The sequence below is a fragment of the Salmo trutta genome, chromosome 9, assembly GCF_901001165.1.
Source record: "Salmo trutta chromosome 9, fSalTru1.1, whole genome shotgun sequence".
In the NCBI taxonomy this organism is placed as follows: Eukaryota; Metazoa; Chordata; class Actinopteri; order Salmoniformes; family Salmonidae; genus Salmo; species Salmo trutta.
This window is the reverse complement of record NC_042965.1, coordinates 19,451,014-19,470,342: the sequence shown is the minus strand read 5'-3', so window position 1 is coordinate 19,470,342 and position 19,329 is coordinate 19,451,014. Positions and strand designations below refer to the sequence as shown.

The following is a 19,329-nucleotide window of genomic DNA, read 5'->3' as shown; positions in this document are numbered from 1 at the left end:
ATACAATAACAAAAAAACTGAAGAAACGTAAAATAACATTAAAGTAAAATAATAAAACCACTACACTTGAATTGAGTTTCAAAAGTTAAAGTACCTAAAATAAAATAAAATAAGGTCAGGGGTTACAAATGTACAAACTTGATCCTAGACCAGTGCCACTGTCCAATCACCGTAGGTCGTCAACTTATTGACGCAAATATTAACCAATCAGATAGGAATGTCGGAGAGTATGGGAAGGAAGAATGGTTGATGAGGAAGTTTATCATCCAGCAAAGAAAAAAGTCAAGAGAGGCAATGAAAAGCAAATATTACAGACAGTCGTTGTGTTAGTGTTTGACATCTTTGTTTAAGAACGCAGTGTACAATTTGCTTATAGAAGAAAATGTTATACAATGGTCCTTGTCGAACGTCTGAATTTGGGCAAGTTAATGTAGCTAGTAAGCTAGCTACTGCAGCTAACGTTAGCGAGTTCTTGATATTTCATCTTTACCTAGCCATTAAGTTAGCTAGTAGTAAGGACCAACACCTGGGTTGCATTAGCTAATTGAGATTGATATATAAGGTTAGTTACATTACTCAGACTCCACTTGTCATAGCCACTGCGTCCGTAGAATTTTAGAGTGAAGTGGGAGTGTCAAGTGTGTTGACATCATCATCATCATCATCATCATCAGATACCCGGCCGAGAGTCGACAATCGTCACTATACATTACCGAGGACAACGACCTATTGGTAGTAACGTTTGGTCTGACAGTCTCTGGAAGTGAAAACAAAGTCGTTAGGATATCCTAAAACCTGCCAAAGTAGTTTTTTTGTTGTCAAAGCTTAGCTAGCTAGCTAAAGCTTTGAAATGGCTTTGGCTGACCAAAGGCAAAGCCAGCAGTGGTATCCCACAAGCGTACAGGTAACGGTGTTCCAAGCAAGGAATTTGAGGATCAAAGGCAAGAATGGAACCAACGATGCCTATGCCATCATGCAGGTGGCCAAAGACAAGTTTTCTACCTCGGTTGCCGAAAAATGTGTCGCACCAGTATGGAAGGAAGAGGCAACGTTTGACCTGCCATTGTTCCACCATGGAAATGCTGAACGCTGCACACTGTATATCATAGTAATGCACAGAGCTCTGGTGGGACTGGACAAGCTCCTGGGACAAGCTGTGATCAACCTACTGGATCTACACGATAACAGTGCCCGGAAAAAGACTGAGTAAGTAGCTCATGTTGAATAAAGATAAAGGATCTGTGTGTATATTTTTAGATATATATATATATATATATATATATATATTTCTCCACTGAGAGAGGGGTTCTTTGTGTAGCCATAATTGTATTAGTGATGGGAATGTCTGCTCTGTTACGTGTCACCATTGACTTGATGAATTTCACTGACATAGCAGAGCTGAAATTCCATTACGTTTATCAGGAGGCTGATAAATATCTATTGTACTCTACATCCATCAACTTCTGTACATTTGAACAGTCATGTTTACACACCTAAAGCACAGACAGAGAAGGCCATTCCAGATCCCTTATCAGTAGCTCAGTGGGAGAACTGAAACCATGGAGCTGGTTGGGCAAACAATCTGATTATGTTGGGTGAGGTCAAGCTTCCTCTGCCTTCTTGTCAGACTGTAGCTTTAGGCTGTGAATACTTAAGCTGATACCCTAACCATGTCTCCCCTTTTAGTTGTTTGAAATTCTCCATCTGAACAGTAGTTGGAGAATTCCAGCTCATTTAGTTTGAGCCTATCTCTGGCCTTCACAGCTGGATGGGGTCATGCTGCATGCCAGGTTGTATCTCATTATGAGGAATGTTGTCCAGTGAATACATTCCTGCCATTTTCCCAATGTTTCTTCAAGGTTATTTAACTGGGGGCTAATCAAACCATCATACTGACATGTGAAATGACATGGGTTGGGACCATGATGTCATTCATAACAATGGTGGGATGGGCTCTATCATGGGTGTAGCAAGCATTTTTCCATGATTTGAGGAAAAATGTACACACCCACATCTTATGTAATAGTGTTTTTTTAAGACTGTTCGCTGACTTAAACATGGACAGAAGACTGAAGGACATTTAGATTTCAATATTGAAGACTGCAGACTAATCTTTGACTTGTAGGCCATTTGTTGCAATTGAGGGCAGTGAGTGACTGTCATGGTTGTGTCCTCCTGTGTACAATACTCCCTGTGTAGGCTGTCCAAAGGGCAGCCTTTGTACAGTGATTAGGCTCATTCTCTTGTTTACTGTACACTCATATCTGGAACCTTATCTAGAGTTTACTCAGTTGGGTTTGTACAGCTTTTTATGACTCATCTTGCTCCTCTCTCAAACACAAGGGTATCGGATGTTGCTCTTTGTTCCCCCTTGTACCGTATAGTGTTAGATTACTGTCCTACTTCAGTTGATGTGTTGGTTTGACATTGTCCTCTCCCAATGTAGCAGAATATGTTCTCAGCATGAAACAAAGGGAAATGATATGATGCCAAATAACGCACCATGTTACTGACCATATTCCAGGTATGTCTCTGAACATGCGTCATCACTGTTCACACTTAGGCCTATTAGGTGAAAGGGTAAGTTCCACAACTTGGATATTGAAAAATTGAGGCACTACTGACAACAATATAGGCCTACGTTAAGTATGCTCTTTTGGTATTTCTGTTTCGTCATTAGAAATGGACTTGCCTATAGACCCGTTTCATCTTCATGGTTCTTCTATCAAACAAATTCATACCGTTTAGTCTGTCATGTTAGGCATTAGCTGGATGTGACATGTTAATCATTATCCTTCAGAGGGAAATCGGGGCCTCTACTACTTTCTCTGAGAGAACTCGTCCAACAGCAGACCACTCCTGTATCAGGGCCAGGGTTTCATATTTATATGTAAACACTATCACATGTGCCATGTCAACACACAGTTCCTTTTAACTCATATAAACCCTTCACTGAACCATTGTTCAGAGTCTGACCTGTACTACAGAAAATACATGGAAATATTGTCTTATGTTCTCAATTGTATCCCATTGTTCTGTGCTCTGGTAGTAGTTGCTGTTTTGCTTGGCATGGCCCAGTTTGAGAAGGAGATTAGGAATGCTTGGAGAAGGCATAGCACATCTTTCATTAGCCTACACCTCCTAGGAAGACTCCCTACTGTTCTGCTAGGCTTTATGGAATGTAGACTAGGTTTACTCCCATGCATGTTTCCCCACAGGTTCCCGTCTGGATTTTTGTTTTATTACACCAGTAAGGTGTGATGGGAAATGATGCACTGAACTTCACATGAACCACATAAAATGTCTGATCACTGCCCAGCAGCGTACAGCGCATTTCAGCTGAACGCATCCTAAGTATAGACCCATCGGCTAACTATCTACAATGAGTTAAAAGTGACCAGTTTTCCTTTTACTGCCTATGGAAGTATGATGTCCTCCGGGAAGAATGTTTGTAGTGCTCAGTAGAGCCCCAGCCTATTGATCAGAACTGACCCCCCCTGAATGCTTTCCTTGTCCCAGCTGACCCTGAAACATGGAGGTTCAGTGACGACACTGAATTTAACCAGGGATTTCTGCCCTCTACTGGCTTCCTTTTGTAGGCCTGTCTAAATGTTTTTTTTTTAAGCTTCCATGATGATCACTCAAGTGAAGATGCAAAAAGATTAAGAGCATAGGCCTACTGCGAGTGACTGAATATGCAAAAACGGCACACTGCAAGGGGCTTCCACTTAACCTGCTCCAGCATGGGTTGGATGGGTTGTTGCTCTGGTCTTGGGAAGGTGAAAGTTCACCTGGGGGACAGTCTGTGCTGCACTTGGGATTAGCCTACCGGTTTGCTTATTGACGAAATCTAGCAGTGTTCTTATTGTGTGACGTCTCTGCAATCACAGAGGCTGTTATGGAAAGGGCTCTCCAGAACACTCTTACTTTTCTTTTTGTGCAGAGTGGGCCTAAACTGCAATGAGTTTACAGCCCATTTACGTCAGCACTGGAGGAGCTGGATCTATTCTAGGTCACAACTAGTGCAAAAGTTCAGTAATAGTTTTATCAAGTCATGTTTGACCCCATTTCCTGGCATCATGACGTTGAAAATGTTTCCATAGCTCATTCGTCACATTTGACCTTCAGTACATTGGTTCTGCGTCATTTGGCCATATGATTTGTTTTTTTAATTGAACTGGCACTGAACCAAAATATAAATGCATCATTTGTTGGTTTAATGAGCTGAAAGAGCCCACAAATGTTCCATATGCACAAAAAGCTTATTTCTCAAGGTTTGTGTGCACATTTGTTTACATCCCTGTTAGTGAGCATTTTTCCTTTGCTAAGATAATCAATTTACCTGACGGGTATGGCATATCAAAGACCTTTTGCTGGGGACAATAAAAGGCCACTCAAGTTTTGATTGAGCATGCATTTGGCATGCTGACTGCAGGAATGTCCACCAGAGCTGTTGCCAGAGAATGTAATATTCATTTCTCTACCATAAGCTGCCTCAAGTCATTTTATAATTTGGCAGTGCAACCGGCCGCACAACCACAGACCACGTCTGAGACCAGCCACCCGGATAGCTGATGAAACTGGGTTTGCATAACCAAAGTTTCTGACCGTTTGGGCAGAAATTGTCTCTCAGGGAAGCTCATCTGCGTGCACGTCGTCCTCAGCAGGGTCTTGACCTGACTGTAGTTCGGTGTCGTAACCGAATTCAGTGGGCATAGGCTCTTCACATAGAAATCCCAGTTTCAACTGTACCGGGAAGATGGCAGAATGCATGTATGTCATTGTGTGGGCGAGAGGTTTGCTGATGTCAACGTTTTGAACAAAATGCCCCATTGTGGGGTTACGGTATGGGCAGGCATAAGCAATGGACAACGAACGCGGTTACATTTTATTGATGGCAATTTGAATGCACAGAGATACCGTGACGAGATCCTGAGGCGCATTGTCGTGCAATTAATCCGCAGACCATGTTTCAGCATGATAATGTCGCAAGGCTCTGTACACGATTCCTGGAAGCTGAAAATGTCCCAGTTCTTCCATTGCCTGAATACTCACCCGACATGTCACCCATTGAGCATGTTTGGGATACTCTGGAGCGACGTGTACGACTGCATGTTCCAGTTCCCACCAATATCCAGCAACTTCGCATAGCCATTGAAGAGGAGTGGGACAACAGGCCATAATCAACAGCCTGATCAACTCTCTGTGAAGTCGATGTCGCACCAGATTCTAATTGGTTTTCTGATCCACGCTCCTATTTTTTAATTTTTTTTAAAGGCATCTGTGACTAACATATCTAATCCATAGATTAGGTCCTAATGCGTTAATTTCAATTGACTGATTCCCTTATGAACTGTAACTCAGTAAAATCTTTGCAATTGTTGTAATATCTTTCTCTCACTTTCAGTTGGTACAAACTGCTGGATAAGAATGGGAAGGAGGACAAAGTCAAAGGTGAAGTGATGTTGGACATTCAGTTTATGAGAAACAACTTGACAGCCAGCATGTTTGACCTTTCCATGCAAGACAAACCACGCTCCCGCATCGGAAAGCTCAAGGACATAATGCGTGGGAAGAAAAAGGACAGCTTTTCTGACTCAGCCTCTGCAATAGTTCCCTCTGTCAGCCAGGTACTGACTGACAGTGAGGGAGAGGGTGACTCTCACTCGGTGTACTCCGAGTTCCCTGAGGCCAAGAAGAAATCCAAGCTCAAGTCCCTATTTGCCCCTAAATCCAACTTGCAGCGCAACGTCTCCCAGTCCATGTCCACACTGGGTACTCTTCCTGAGAAGAATGCATCCCTCAGTGGCAGTCGCTCTTCTGGACTCAATGTGGATTCTCCTGATGGTGAGCTCCTTTTCATTCATCTTAAACATTTTGACTTCTGTCTGCAGACCTTTTTTTATATTTGAATAATGATGATGATTGGCATATGCAATAAACTCCTTCACTGTTGCTTTCTATCTACAGTTAAAAAGAAGTTCAAGTTCCTGGGCCACAAGCGGACAGGCAGCAATGACAGCAAGGTGTCTACAGGACCTTTTTCTCTTCTGGGCAGATCCAAACAGAAGGATGACCCAAATGGCACGTGCATCAACGGCAACCATGTGTATGCAGAGGAGGTAGAGCCCAAGTCTGGGTCCACCCTCAGCCTCAACAGCTCTGGTCAGGGCTCAGTGGAGGATGTACGCAGCCGCAGGCAACCATCTGACGTCTCTGTAGAGTCCCTCAAGAGCCTCTCTGTCCCCACCTACAGAATGGAGTCTGCAGATGGGGCTCTGCTGGAGCAACGGCGCCTTCAGGAGGAGGAGAAAAGACCGGCTGAGGAGCAGAGACGGAATGAGGAGAAACACAGAGTGCAGCTCAAGATACTGCAGGAGGAGGAGGAACGCAAGCAACAGGAGGAGCAGGAGAGAAGGAGAAGGTTCCAGGAGGATGAGGTGAGGAGGAATAAGCAGCGGGAAGAGGAGCTGAAGCGCCTAGCGGAAGAAAGGATACGGCTGGAGGCGGAGGAGCTTCAGAGGCTGAGGGAGGACCAGAGGCAGCAGGAGGAGGCCAAGAGAGCAGAGGAGCAGAAACGACAGGAGGAGGCCTCTGTGGCTGAGAGGCTGTCCTCTCTGTTTGGTATGATCAGGAAGAAGGAGGAGAAAAAGGAAGAGCAGCAGCAGACTAGCACCAAGGAGGAGAGGCCCAACCCAGCTCCCAGACGCTTCACCAAAGATTTGGAGGGCCCTCCACACACCGCCAATCCATTTGAGGAGATCCCCCTCAGTCCAGACCCTCCAAACCTGTTTGAGGAGAGCCCGGTTGACTCCCAGAAGGCTATTTGCAGCCCCAACACCACGAGCGCTCCGGTCTTCCTCAACTCCAACCGCACTGCCAAGGTGTCTGCAGTCAAGCCTAGGTAGGTGTCAGTCTTGTTCTAATGCACTTACAGCTCTATTATAACTTGAGATCTGCTTAGTTAAGACTAAACTTTGTGCGACTCTCCCATCAATGCATGGTTTTAATAGTGCAGTTAGGATTTGTCCTTCTCTCTGCTGTAAGTTATGTCAGCCTACTAATATCATGTAGGCCTACCTGATGTTCTGACAAAAGTTACATCTACAATGGTAAGTGGAGCTACTATATACACAATGTACTTCATTGCTGATCAGGTAACACTAACCAATAAACATTTTCTGTCGCAGTATTTTGCTAATGGGATGCTAGATGGTTTTCATGTTATTTCCAGTTGACTATTTAGAAATGTTTTGCTTTAATAGCACATGCAACAACATCACATTGACTGCCTTGGCAGCCTTTCAGCTCTCCTATTTTATTTTAAATAAACCACTTTCTCTGACTGCATTCTTAGAACTCTCCTAAAATCCATATTTTCACTCAAATTGCTGCATGTTGTCCAGATTGAATAGCTGTGGTGATGAGTGTTTTCCTTGCTTGCTATCCAACGGAACTTTAAGTGGTTGAATTATTCCCAGTTGCTTATGGTGGTTTGGGGATTAGTGATCAGATGGTGGTATGGTTTAACTGATCTGTACACCAGATCATGTCTCCAATCTATACTGACTGCAATTAGCCTAGTATTCTGAGTTTCATCTTTGTTCCTCTTGATTGTCTTTAAAGATGGAATCCGCAGTAGGAGAAATGGTGCCACTCCGCCTCACAGCCGTAGTTATTATTTTGTTGACGAAGCGGTGAGGCGTAGTTAAAAAAAAAAACACTGTACATATTCTGCTGTTCTATTGCGCATGCAATGATGGGGGGGGGGGTGTTTGCAGTAACTTATTTGTTGTAATATTGCAAATGTATGTTGCAGTTTCACCATTAAGAATTCCAGCTTTAAGGCTCTTAAAAGCCTTGACAAACATGAGATTCCACAGATCACCATCGTGAATTCCATCTGGCGCGTGATGGACCTGTTTGGCCACTGTGCTGATTGGTCTGCAGTGTGGAATCTAGGTGTGCCTGAGACTGGGTGATATAGTGCAGAACAGGTTGGGAGGGATGAAGTGAGCTAACACTGGGTGACTAAGTACATTGGGACTGTCTGCTGGTGCAAACAAGGCTGTTTTTTTTCACTCATCTACTTCTGGATTTATTTTAATAGTTCTTTCCTAATGGTGAGTTGTCCACTCAATATAGTCCGAGTCCTTGTAAAGGAGGAAATACTTTTTTTTTTGTTTTGCCATAGCCTGATCTTATTTTACTACTGAATTTCAGACATTCTAAATCTAGATTTGTTTATTAGCCTATGCTTGAGCCTTTTTGCAAGAATGATGATGATGATAGCCCATTTTAAAGTAAATTGAATGTGTTTTTATAACAACCCATAAGTGTTAAGAGCAAGGCAATTGTTGTTATTTCCAAATTGTTTAATTCCATCAAGACCTTTATCAGCTGTGACGATCTGCTTACAAAAAAATGTTGGATGTTTTTGCATTTGGGGTAGAGCATGTTTCAGATGGGACCGGACATAGGGCTGGGCAGTATGGCCCAAGTATCATATCCGGTATTGCATTTTGTAAAAAAAAAATGTAAATGCCGGTATTTTATGTTTTTGAATAATGAAAGTTGTACATCTTGTTTTGAGTAGTGTGACCCTAGGGTGGCAACATGTGATTTCAAAGGGTCTTTCTCCATTGTGATTGTTTTATATTGTTCAATTCAACTTTAACCAAAATACATTTGATCATTTCCATTCTGACACGTAGGGCTGCACGAAATGGGCAAATAATATTGGCCATATTTTAAACCAAATGTTGCAATTGCTATTTGACTTTTTTTTAATTAGTTTTATTTTTTAGAGCAAAACACTTGGGTGAGAACTGTTGGACTAGTTTGGAAATAGTTTGAGTGTAATAGTGGGCACTTTAAATAGTGTTTGACATGACGACAAATTAAAATCTGAGTTTTTGTGATGGGGTAGGAAACAAAGTTTTGACAAGTATTTCCTAGGGGACCCTATAATCTTTGGCCACATTGAATGTTTTCTCTTCGCTACTTCATGTAGCTAACATTTTTGTTTTGTATATTCCTCTTTGAAGATACTGTTGCACAAAAAACATGCAATGTGCAAACACATTAGCTGGTATAATCAGGCTGTATAGCTAGTTAAGTTTGCTTGCTCAGTACATTTTATTAGCTAGCAATTAGCATTAATGGCTAACAAGATTTAGGCTCAACTTACTAAGAATAGACAAACTAGCTGTTTGCAGATGTAAGAAGCAAACTTAGTGTAATTACAGAACGCTTAATATTAAGAAGCAAAATGAAAACCGCATTGTCATCATCATTGCATGTGCTGCGTTGACCATGCAGAGACTGAACAAGTGTCTCATGCTCGAGGAACAACAAATGCTCTCCTTGAGTGACAGGGGGCAGGGTAGGTCTGTGGAAAGCTGCATGGAGAAAGCACAGATGAATAAATATACAACAGTTCAAAAGTTTGGGGTCACTTAGCAATGTCCTTGTTTTTGAAAGAAAAGCAATTATTTTTTTGTCCAGTAAAATAACATCAAATTGATCACAAATACAGTGTAGATATTGTTCATGTTGTAAATGACTATTGTAGCTGGAAACGGCTTTATTTTTTAATGGAATATCTGGAGGGCCATGATCAGCAACCATCACTCCTGTGTTCCAATGGCACGTTGTGTTAGCTAATCCAAGTTTATCATTTTAAAAGGCTAATTGATCATTAGAAAACCCTTTTGCAATTATGTTAGCACAGCTGAAAACTATTGTTCTGCTTAAAGAAGCAATAAAACTAGTTTAGAATCTGTACTCTGGGATGCTGGCCTTCTAGGCAGTTCCAGTGTCTGTTCTTTTGCCCATCTTAATGTTATTTTTATTGGCCAGTCTGAGATATGGCTTTTGCTTTGCAACTCTGCCTGGAAGGCCAGCATCCTGGAATCGCCTCTTCACTGTTGACTTTGAGACTGGTGTTTTGCGGGTACTATTTAATGAAGCTGCCAGTTGAGGACTTGAGAGGTGTCAGTGTCTCAAACTAGACACTAATGTACTTGTCCTCTTGCTCAGTTGTGCACCGGGGTCTCCCACTCTTTCTATTCTGGTTAGAGCCAGTTTGCTCTGTTCTGTGAAGGGAGTAGTACACAGTGTTGTACCAGATCTTCAGTTTCTTGGCAATTTCTCACATGGAATAGCCTTCATTTCTCAGAACAAGAATAGTGACAAGTTTCAAAATACATTTATTTGTTTCTGTCCATTTTGAGCCTGTAATCGAACCCACAAAGGCTGATGCTCCAGATACTCAACTAATCTGAAGGCAGTTCTCTTTTTCTTTAATCAGAACAGTTTTCAGCTGTGTTAACATAATTGCAAAAGGGTTTTCGAATGATCAATTAGCCTTTTTTTTTTTAAATGATACATTTGGATTAGCTAACACAATGTGCTTTTTGGAACACAGGAGTGACGATTGCTGATAATGGGCCTCAATACACCTATGTAGATATTCCATAAAAAATTTGTCGTTTCCAGCTACAATAGTCATTTACAACATTAACAATGTCTACACTGTATTTCTGATCAATTTTGTTATTTTAATGGACAAAAAATGTACATTTTAATTAAATACCAAGGACATTTCTAGGTGACCCCAAACTTGTGTGTGTATTTACAATGACGGCCTACACCGGCCGAACCCGGATGACGCTGGGCCAATTGTGCGCCGCCGGTTGTGATACAGCCTGGATTCAAACCAGGGTGTCTAGTGACGCTTCAATCACTGAGATGCAGTGTCTTAGACCGCTGCGCCACTCGGGAGCCCAGCGACGACTCAAGTAGCGAAGTAAAGTATAAAAATGGACGTTACATTTTAACAAACCAAACATTCAAAAACTGTTAAAGAAGGTAAAGTAAAAACCCAAACCGGTCGGTGCATCAATACCACATATCGTAAAATACAGAATGCCGCCCAGCACAAACCAGACGGCATATACATTACCGGTCAAAAGTTTTGGAACACCTACTCATTCAAGTATTTTTATTTTTACTAGAATTATAGTGAAGACATTAAAACTATGAAATAACACATGGAATCATGTAACCAAAAAAGTGTTAAACAAATATTTTTGATTATTCAAGTACCCTCCCTTTGCCTTGATGACAGCTTTGCACACTTGGCATTCTCTCAACCAGCTTAATGAGGTAGTCACCTGGAATGCATTTCAATTAACAGGTGAGCCTTGTTAAAAGTACATTTGTGGAATTTCTTTCCTCCTTAATCAGTTTGAGCCAATCAGTGGGGTTGTGACAAGGTAGGGGGTATACAGAAGATGGACCAAGTCCATATATGGAAAGAACAGCTCAAATAAGCAAAGAAAAACGACAGTTCATCTTTACTTTAAGATCTGAAGGTCAGTCAATATGGAACATTTCAAGAACTTTGAAAGCTTCAAGTTCAATCACAAACCATCGAGCTATGATGAAACTTGCTCTCATGAGGACCACCACAGGAATGGAAGACCCAGAGTTACCTCTGCTGCAGAGAATAAGTTCATTAAAGTTACTAGCCTCAGAAATTGCAGCCCAAATAAATGCTTCAGAGTTCAAGTAACAGACACATCAACTGTTCAGATGAGACTGAATCAGGCCTTCATGGTTGAATTGCTGCAAAGAAATCACTACTAAAGGACACCAATAAGAAGAGACTTGCTTGGGCCAAGAAACATAAGCAATGGACATTAGACCGGTGGAAATGTGTCCTTTGGTCTGGAGTCCAAATTGAAGATTTTTGGATCCAACCGGCGTGTCTTTGTGAGACACGGTCTGGGTGAACGGATGATCTCTGGATGTGTATTTCCCACCGTAAAGCATGGAGGATGAGGTGTGGGGATACTTTGCAGGTGACTCTCAGTGATTTATTTAGAATTCAAGGCACACTTAACCAGCATGGCTAACACAGCATTATGGAAGTGATACACCATCACATCTGGTTTGCGCTTGTTTTTCAACAGGCCAATGACCAACACACCTCCAGGCTGTATAAGGACTTTTTTACCAAGAAGGAGAGTGACGACGTGCTGCATCAGATGACCTGGCCTCCACAATCCCCTGACCTCAAGCCAATTGAGATTGTTTGGGATGAGTTGGACGGCAGAGTGAAGCAAAAGCAAGTGCTCAGCATGTGTGTGAACTCCTTCAAGACTGTTGGAAAAGCATTCCTCATAAAGCTGGTTGAGAGAATGGCAAGAGTGTGCAAAGCTGTCATCAAAGCGAAGGGTGGCTTCTTTGAAGAATCTCAAATATGAAATATTTTTATTTAACACTGTTTTGTTTACTACATGATTCCATATGTGTTATTTCTTCATAGTTTTGATGTCTTCACTATTATTCTACAATGTAGAAATTTGTAAAAATATAATCTCAAATGAGTAGGTGTTCTAAAACGTTTGACCGGTAGTGTATGTTTATCATTACTGCACTGGAATTAAACGTTTGAAATATCAGACAGAAAATGCTCTGGGTTCATAAGGTTTATCATTAGGGGTCCAAATGATGAACAAAGAATAGAAAAGAGCAGAGACTTTTTTTTGTTGTTGAGCAGACTTGAAAGAGAACTAGTTTCTGACATTTTCTTGTAAGCATTGGGTGCATCATCACATGTGAAGATAAGATCTTGATGGAATGAAGCGCCACTGTAAGATGAGGCAAACTCCTGAGTTGTTGGTTATTTCAGCTGTCATGGGCAAGCTTAGCTCTGGTGTGACTGTCCGTCACTGACCTCCAGGTTTTCACTCCTAGGCAGATTAGTGGAGTCTCTGAAGCAGCCTGAAACCCCCGACAGACTCCCATAGGATTCAGCGCAGGGAGGGAGTTTGCTGCCTTTCTCTCTAGCGTCCCCTCTGAGTCTCCTGATATGTTCTCCAACCTCCACTCCTCCCTTGCTCCCGCTAAGGTGCGGAGGAGCACCTCCAAGTATCCCTACAGCAGCACTGAGAACCTGGCTGCCATAGGATCTTCCCCCAATGGATCTGATGATAAGCGGCGAGATCCTCTGTCGCCCAGCCCAATCGTACCGCAAAGCGATGGAAACACCAATGCAGGCTTCAGAATTGTCTCTGCCAAATCTGCTTTTGCAAGTGGCAATCCTGTGCCAATTAAGGCGGTTGAGGGCAAAATACCTCCTCTTCCTGACTACGATAGCCTGTTCCCACAGAAGAGACATGGAGTACAAGGGCAGACTCAATGGGACCATATAATTGCAGAGGTGAATCAGAGACGGCAAGAATATGTGCCTCGGCTCATTGGTAAAGAGATGAGTGTGGATGGCCCAGACCTCGACTCTCCAGGACCTCCACGCAATGATAAATATTCCTACTTGCAGGAGCGGGCAGCAGAGCACTTACACCAGCAACAGACACAAGTTCAATCTACCTCTTTGAGGAGTGTAGGGCCCAGCAGTTTGCCAGCACTCACTCCCCCTTCCAAACCAGTAGCTGCAGTCCCCCTTAGACTAGTGGTAGACTCTAACACAAACCAAGACCAGAGCACTATACAGGCTAATCCATCTGAGAGGCCCAATGCCTTTGTCTCCAAAGTCTTGGTCTCTACAAGACCCATGGTTCAGAGCAGAGACTTACCCTCCGTGACACCTCGGGAGGATGCAAAGAAGGTGCTAAACACATCTGTTGCTACAGCCAGTGATGGCAAACCTGTTTTCTCAACAGAAAAACCTAGACCTACATCACAAGTGGTTTCGGTGTCAAGTTCTACAGATGAACCTAAAGTACTGCCAAACACTCCCAAAGAGATCCCCGCAGCCAAACCCAGACAAAGGTTAGTCCGCAAAGAGCCATTGAGACCTGCCGATCATGAGCAGACATCAGCAGGGTCTACCACTGTAGAGCAGGAGAACAGATTGGAGAGGAGAGCCTCAACCCTCGATATCACGAGACGGAGTAGTCCAGTGACTGCAAAGAACACTGAGGTGACTGCTTACAATGAAAAGCAACTCTTGTTTGACTCTGCAGAAAGCGACATTGATAAAAAAACACAGTTGGAACACATGAAAGCGAAGTTTGCTGAACTTGACCCCTTCCCCATTGCTGATATCCTGCCTAAAGACCCATGGGCCCAACCAGAGCCAAGCCACACTGGCAATTACTTGTTCACTGGAGAACCACAGAAAAACCGCAAGCTTAAAGAACAGGCAATGACAACTGATGACTTGGATAAACTTTTCGCACCAAACAATCCAACAGATCCCTTTGCCAGTTTTAATGATGGTGACTCAGATGAACCTCGAGAGCAGGAAAAAACAGAACACAGTCCTGCTTTTCAAAGGGGATTTTCCCAAATTAAAAAGAAACAAGGAGCACCCCAGCCTTCAGCTAATTCAAGTAATAAAGCAGTGATTGGAAAAATTGAGCTAGATAAACAAGATCCTTCACCCAGAGAAGACAAGCTGATCAGCTCAGCCGCTACAACAGGATGTGTAAAACTGGCACCTCAAAATACTAGACAAAGTAAACTCTATGGCAGAGAAGGGGTGGAAACTCAAGACAAGTGGGCAGCAGACCCTTTTACTTCCTCCTCCCCTGTACCTTCTGTCCTGACTTATCCTGAGCCCCCCCAGTCCGTAGTGGGAGAGCCCACCTCACAGACCGGGGAAAAGACCCTACTACGGGCCTCGGTCTCACCCTCTGAGGTGCAGCCACTCACTGTGCTGAGTAGCAATGGTGGTGGGCCAGCCTCAACTCCACGCAGGTGAGCATAAACCCCTCTAGATATAACCAGCCTTCAATAATTGCATGTATAAACATGAGAGAATTATTATTATTTTTATTTATTTTTTCTCACCAGTCAATTGGCCCATGTCAAACAGGCAAACAAACACTATGGCCTCAACTATAATTTTGATTATATGGATGGTCAGTCCTTGCATCCATTGCTATGTCTATGAATTTGAGTCATTACATTTCTCCAGGCTCATCCCTCAGCTTTTGTTTTAAATGAAGAACTCTAGCTTTACGCTTAGTCTCACCTTTTTTTTGTTGGTATTTGGCGTTTCAGTCTTAATCAAATTGCTCAGGGAATATTTGGAAATGGCTGGGTAACTCTGATCAAAGGGGTTGTTTTGTTAGTGGTTTTGGTATGAAATGGGGATATGCTGTGGAGTTTCTCTGTTTTGTTCAACTTGGGAAAAGTATTGTATTCTCTGTGCAGCCTTTCTGATTTCATAATTGCTGTGCTTATCTCACAGGTGGAGGATTTGTGGTTGTTTTCTATACCTGCAGCCTAACTGAAATGGACCTCTGTTAATTCAACTAATCGTTTGAGTTCTGTGACATTGTTATGCTCCTCCGTTTTAGTGTTATTTTTTTTTTGTTGTAATTTTCTCTTTCCAGGCCTCACCCAGTGAAGCCCATGAGCTCCATAGAGAGCCAAGCTCCCATTAGCACCCCGGTAGTTGGAGAGATGTTGACTTATGACCGCACCCTGGGGAAGATGAAGGTACTGCATGTTGATATGTTTAATGCTAATAAAACCAATACCTTTTTATTTAGCTATTAAAACCAAAAAGTGATAAAACTGCTAATGTCTGACGTGACACTGTTTTGTACCATCCTCAGGCGCCAGGCATGGTGGAGAGTGGGCCCTACACCCAGCTGACCCAGGAGGAGTTGATTACCCTAGTGGTGACGCAGCAGACGGAGCTCTCCAAGAAAGACTCAAAGATCGTTGAGCTGGAGGAGTACATAGACAACCTGCTGGTGCGTGTAATCGAGGAGAAGCCCAGCATCCTGCTGGGCCTTAACTCTGTCAAGCAGGCCCTGTAAGGTATGAGGCGTGGACCAGGGAACTGTAAGATTGAGGGAGATATTTAGGCTTCCACTCCAACATCCCCTGTAGTTTGTGTGCGTGTGGTTTTCTATTGCTGTTACTGTGTATTGGATCGAGCAATCTCTTATTTCCTTTGAGCATATGCACTTTTTTGTCTCCATGAGGAGTTGGACTAAGACAATCTCGAGGTTTCAGAATGCTGAATAGTTTTTTTAAAGTTTTTTTTTTTTCTAGATCTATCAGTCGACGCTACATCGCATCAAATTATTTTAAAAGGTTTTGAAAATGAATGGCTTGTTGTAACACTATGGTACTGGAATTTCTTTTTATACTCATTTACCATATGCGCACATTTCTTGTCATTGCGTTGGTACTTTATATGCTATATAAACCAGTTGGCCCTTATTAGGCAAAATGGAACTGGAAGCTCTAGGTATGTTGATGTCCATGTCACTGATGAAATATCTCTGGCCAGGCCTTTGCACAGTGGTTCCATGTTGCCTACAATTTAGTGGATTTTAATTAGGCCATCTAGCTACTTATGCTTTGGTATCTGCTCATCCCAAAGCCTTAACACACATAATAATATGCTGGTTAGTGTTTGTTTTGTTGCTTTCTTAAACCTTGAACTTTCCTTGTTTTTCTAGAGTTATGTTTGATCCTTTTCTTTAAATGATCATGACGTGCCTTGGTGCTACCCCTTCTTGGTGTATTCAATCAAACACAAGTGTTAATCTAATACCAAATCGGATTATTGTGGGGTATGGTACAAGTACGTTAACCTCTCAAAGTAACTGTTGCCTCATAGTGACATTTCAGATACACAATGGTCTTACCTTAGTTAGCCTAGTTTGTTGAAGCATTATTGAACCTGTGATTTAGGCTAGTTCACACAGGGTTTGATTGGAAATGCATATCTGTCAACCTTTCTTATTTTAGTTTCTTAGTTACCTTTTTCTTTATTTTAGTTGTTTATGCTGCCATCTCCTTTTTTAAATGTTTAAAATGTCTAAATGAGGAAACCATCATTTACAAAACCAGAGATGGATAGAGAACCAGCAATTTATTCCATGTTTGAGGTAGTAGTGTGGATTTGGTCATGCTAACTATAGATGGAGAGAGACCTGCTGTTCACTGTTTTCTTTCTTTTATGTCTGTATTATCTACTCTTTCTATTTATGCAAAATAATGTAAGTGCACAACATGTCAAATATTTTATGCAAGAGTAATTACTCAGTTCAAATCGATACACTTTGAGAAAGATCTTCCAATATATTTAGGCATTATGAATGTAGTCGTTTCAAAATGAACCTTGTCCTTGTTAGATTTAATGCCTTTTTATTAAGCAGTAGGCTTTGACAATAGCCTTACAACTTGTGTAAATCTCTACGTCTCTGAATGTAATCTACTCAATGTTTCATCGGCGACTATGCCTTTGTGAAATGTCATAGCAATAAGAAACAATATAAATCATAAACATTTCTGATTGTGCCTTCAGGGATTTTACTCATAAGACTTTGTGATTACTGTAAAATCTGGATTCCTTAAGATGATTGCACCTTTTTATGTTTGCTGGTGTTAAATTCAGTGTTTGCTGGTGTTAAATTCAGTGAATGTGAACACTATGTGATATTTTCAATTGAAATAAAGTACAGTAAATCATGAAATGTTTTGTGTATGCTATTAGAGGCAGCTTGAAGACTTATACTACTAGCTGTAGGCCTATGATACACCTAGAAATTGTTACATTAATTGAAACCACTATCCTACATTAGTTCAATAGATTAACTACAGTTGAAGGAGGAAGTTTACATTTACCGTAGCCAAATACCTTTAGTGTTTTTTTTTTTTTCTCACAATTCCTGACATTTAATTCTAGTAAAAATTCCCTGTCTTAGGTCAGTTAGATCACCACTTTATTTTAAGAATGTGAAATGTCAGAATAATAGTAGAGATTTATTTCAGTTTTTATTTCTTTCATCACATTTCCAGTGGGTCAGAAGAATGTTCTATAGGATTGAGGTCAGGGCTTTGGGATGGCCACTCCAATACCATGACTTTGTTGTCCTTAAGCCATTTTGCCACAACTTTGGAAGTATGCTTGGGGTCATTGTCCATTTGGAAGACCCATTTGCGACCAAGCTTTAACTTCCTGACTGTCTTGATGTTGCTTCAATATATCCACATCATTTTCCATCCTCATGATGCCATCTATTTTGTGAAGTGCACCAGTCCCTCCTGCAGCAGAGCACCCCCACAACATGATGATGCCACCCCGTGCTTCACGGTTGGGATGGTATTCTTCGGCTTGCAAGCCTCCCCCTTTTTCCTCCAAATATAACGATGGTCATTATGGCCAAACAGTTCTATTTTTGTTTCATCAGACCAGAGGATATTTCTCCAAAAAAGTACGATCTTTGTCCCCATGTGCAGTTGCAAACCGTAGTTTGGCTTTTTTATGGCGGTTTTTGAGCAGTGCCTTCTTCCTTGCTGAGCGGCCTTTCAGGTTATGTCGATATAGGACTCGTTTTACTGTGGATATAGATACCTTTTGTACCCGTTTCCTCCAGCATCTTCACAAGGTCCTTTTGCTGTTGGTCTGAGATTGATTTGCACTTTTCGCACCAAAGTACGTTCATCTCTAGGAGACAGACCGCGTCTCCTTCCTGAGCGGTATGACGGCTGCGTGGTCCCATGGTGTTTATACTTGCGTACTATTGTTTGTACAGATGAACGTGGTACCTTCAGGCATTTGGAAATTGCTCCCAAGGATGAACTAGACTAGTGGAGGTCTACACATTTTTTTTTCTGAGGTCTTGGTTGATTTTTCTTTTGATTTTCCCATTATGTCAAGCAAAAAGGCACTGAGTTTGAAGGTAGGCCTTGAAATACATCCACAGGTAAACCTCCAATAGGCTAATTGACATCATTTGAGTCAATCAGGAGCTTCTCAAGCCATGACATCTATTTTGGGAATTTTCCAAGCTGTCAACTTAGTGTATGACTAACTGTGTGTGTGTGTGTGTGTGTGTGTGTGTGTGTGTGTGTGTGTGTACACATACATACATACATACATACATACATACATACATACATACATACATACATACATACATACATACATACATACATACATACATACACGTGGGCACCTCTATAAATCAGTGGATTTGATGAGGTCTAGGAGCAACAACGGCTCAGGCACGAAGTGGTAGGGCACACAAGCTCACAGAACGGGACTGCTGAAGCACGTAATGTGTAAAAATCGCCTGTCCTCGGTTGCGACACGTACTACAGAGTTCCAAACTGCCTCTGGAAGCAACATCAGCATAAGAACTGTTTGTCGGGAGTTTCATGAAATGGGTTTCCATGGCCGAGCAGCCGCACACAAGCCTAAGATCACCAATGCCAGGAGTCAGCTGGAGTGGTGTAAAGCTCGCCTCAAGTTGGACTCTGCGGCAGTGGAAATGCATTCTTAAAATCTTGACGCTTCAGTTTACAATGACATTCTAGACCATTCTG

At 42.1% G+C, this 19,329-nt stretch overlaps 1 protein-coding gene across 3 annotated transcripts; it reads left to right on the top strand.

Moving 5' to 3' along the window:
- The first annotated feature begins 111 nt into the window (after window positions 1-111).
- On the top strand, window positions 112-17,474 carry rab11fip1a (RAB11 family interacting protein 1 (class I) a). Of its 3 annotated transcripts, XM_029762885.1 has the most exons (5): window positions 112-1,206; window positions 5,408-5,847; window positions 5,971-6,904; window positions 15,372-15,477; window positions 15,597-17,474. In XM_029762885.1, exons 1-5 carry the CDS (start codon window positions 851-853, stop codon window positions 15,801-15,803), a joined length of 2,043 nt encoding a protein of 680 aa, XP_029618745.1. In that variant the 5' UTR covers window positions 112-850; the 3' UTR covers window positions 15,804-17,474. The 3 variants fall into 3 exon arrangements, with proteins under 3 accessions (XP_029618745.1, XP_029618744.1, XP_029618743.1); XM_029762884.1 differs by lacking the exons at window positions 112-1,206; window positions 5,408-5,847; window positions 5,971-6,904 and adding exons at window positions 6,913-8,123; window positions 12,766-14,730; XM_029762883.1 differs by lacking the exons at window positions 112-1,206; window positions 5,408-5,847; window positions 5,971-6,904 and adding an exon at window positions 12,370-14,730.
- The last annotated feature ends 1,855 nt before the right edge of the window (window positions 17,475-19,329 follow it).

What these genes read in the sequence shown, in the direction of transcription:
- rab11fip1a (XM_029762884.1), top strand. Translation starts at nt 12,881, where the DNA reads ATGTTCTCCAACCTCCACTCCTCCCTTGCTCCCGCTAAGGTGCGGAGG. An exon ending in CCAGCCTCAACTCCACGCAG is followed by an intron (nt 14,731 to 15,371) that starts GTGAGCATAAAC and finishes TTCTCTTTCCAG; the next exon opens with GCCTCACCCAGTGAAGCCCA. An exon ending in GCACCCTGGGGAAGATGAAG is followed by an intron (nt 15,478 to 15,596) that starts GTACTGCATGTT and finishes TACCATCCTCAG; the next exon opens with GCGCCAGGCATGGTGGAGAG.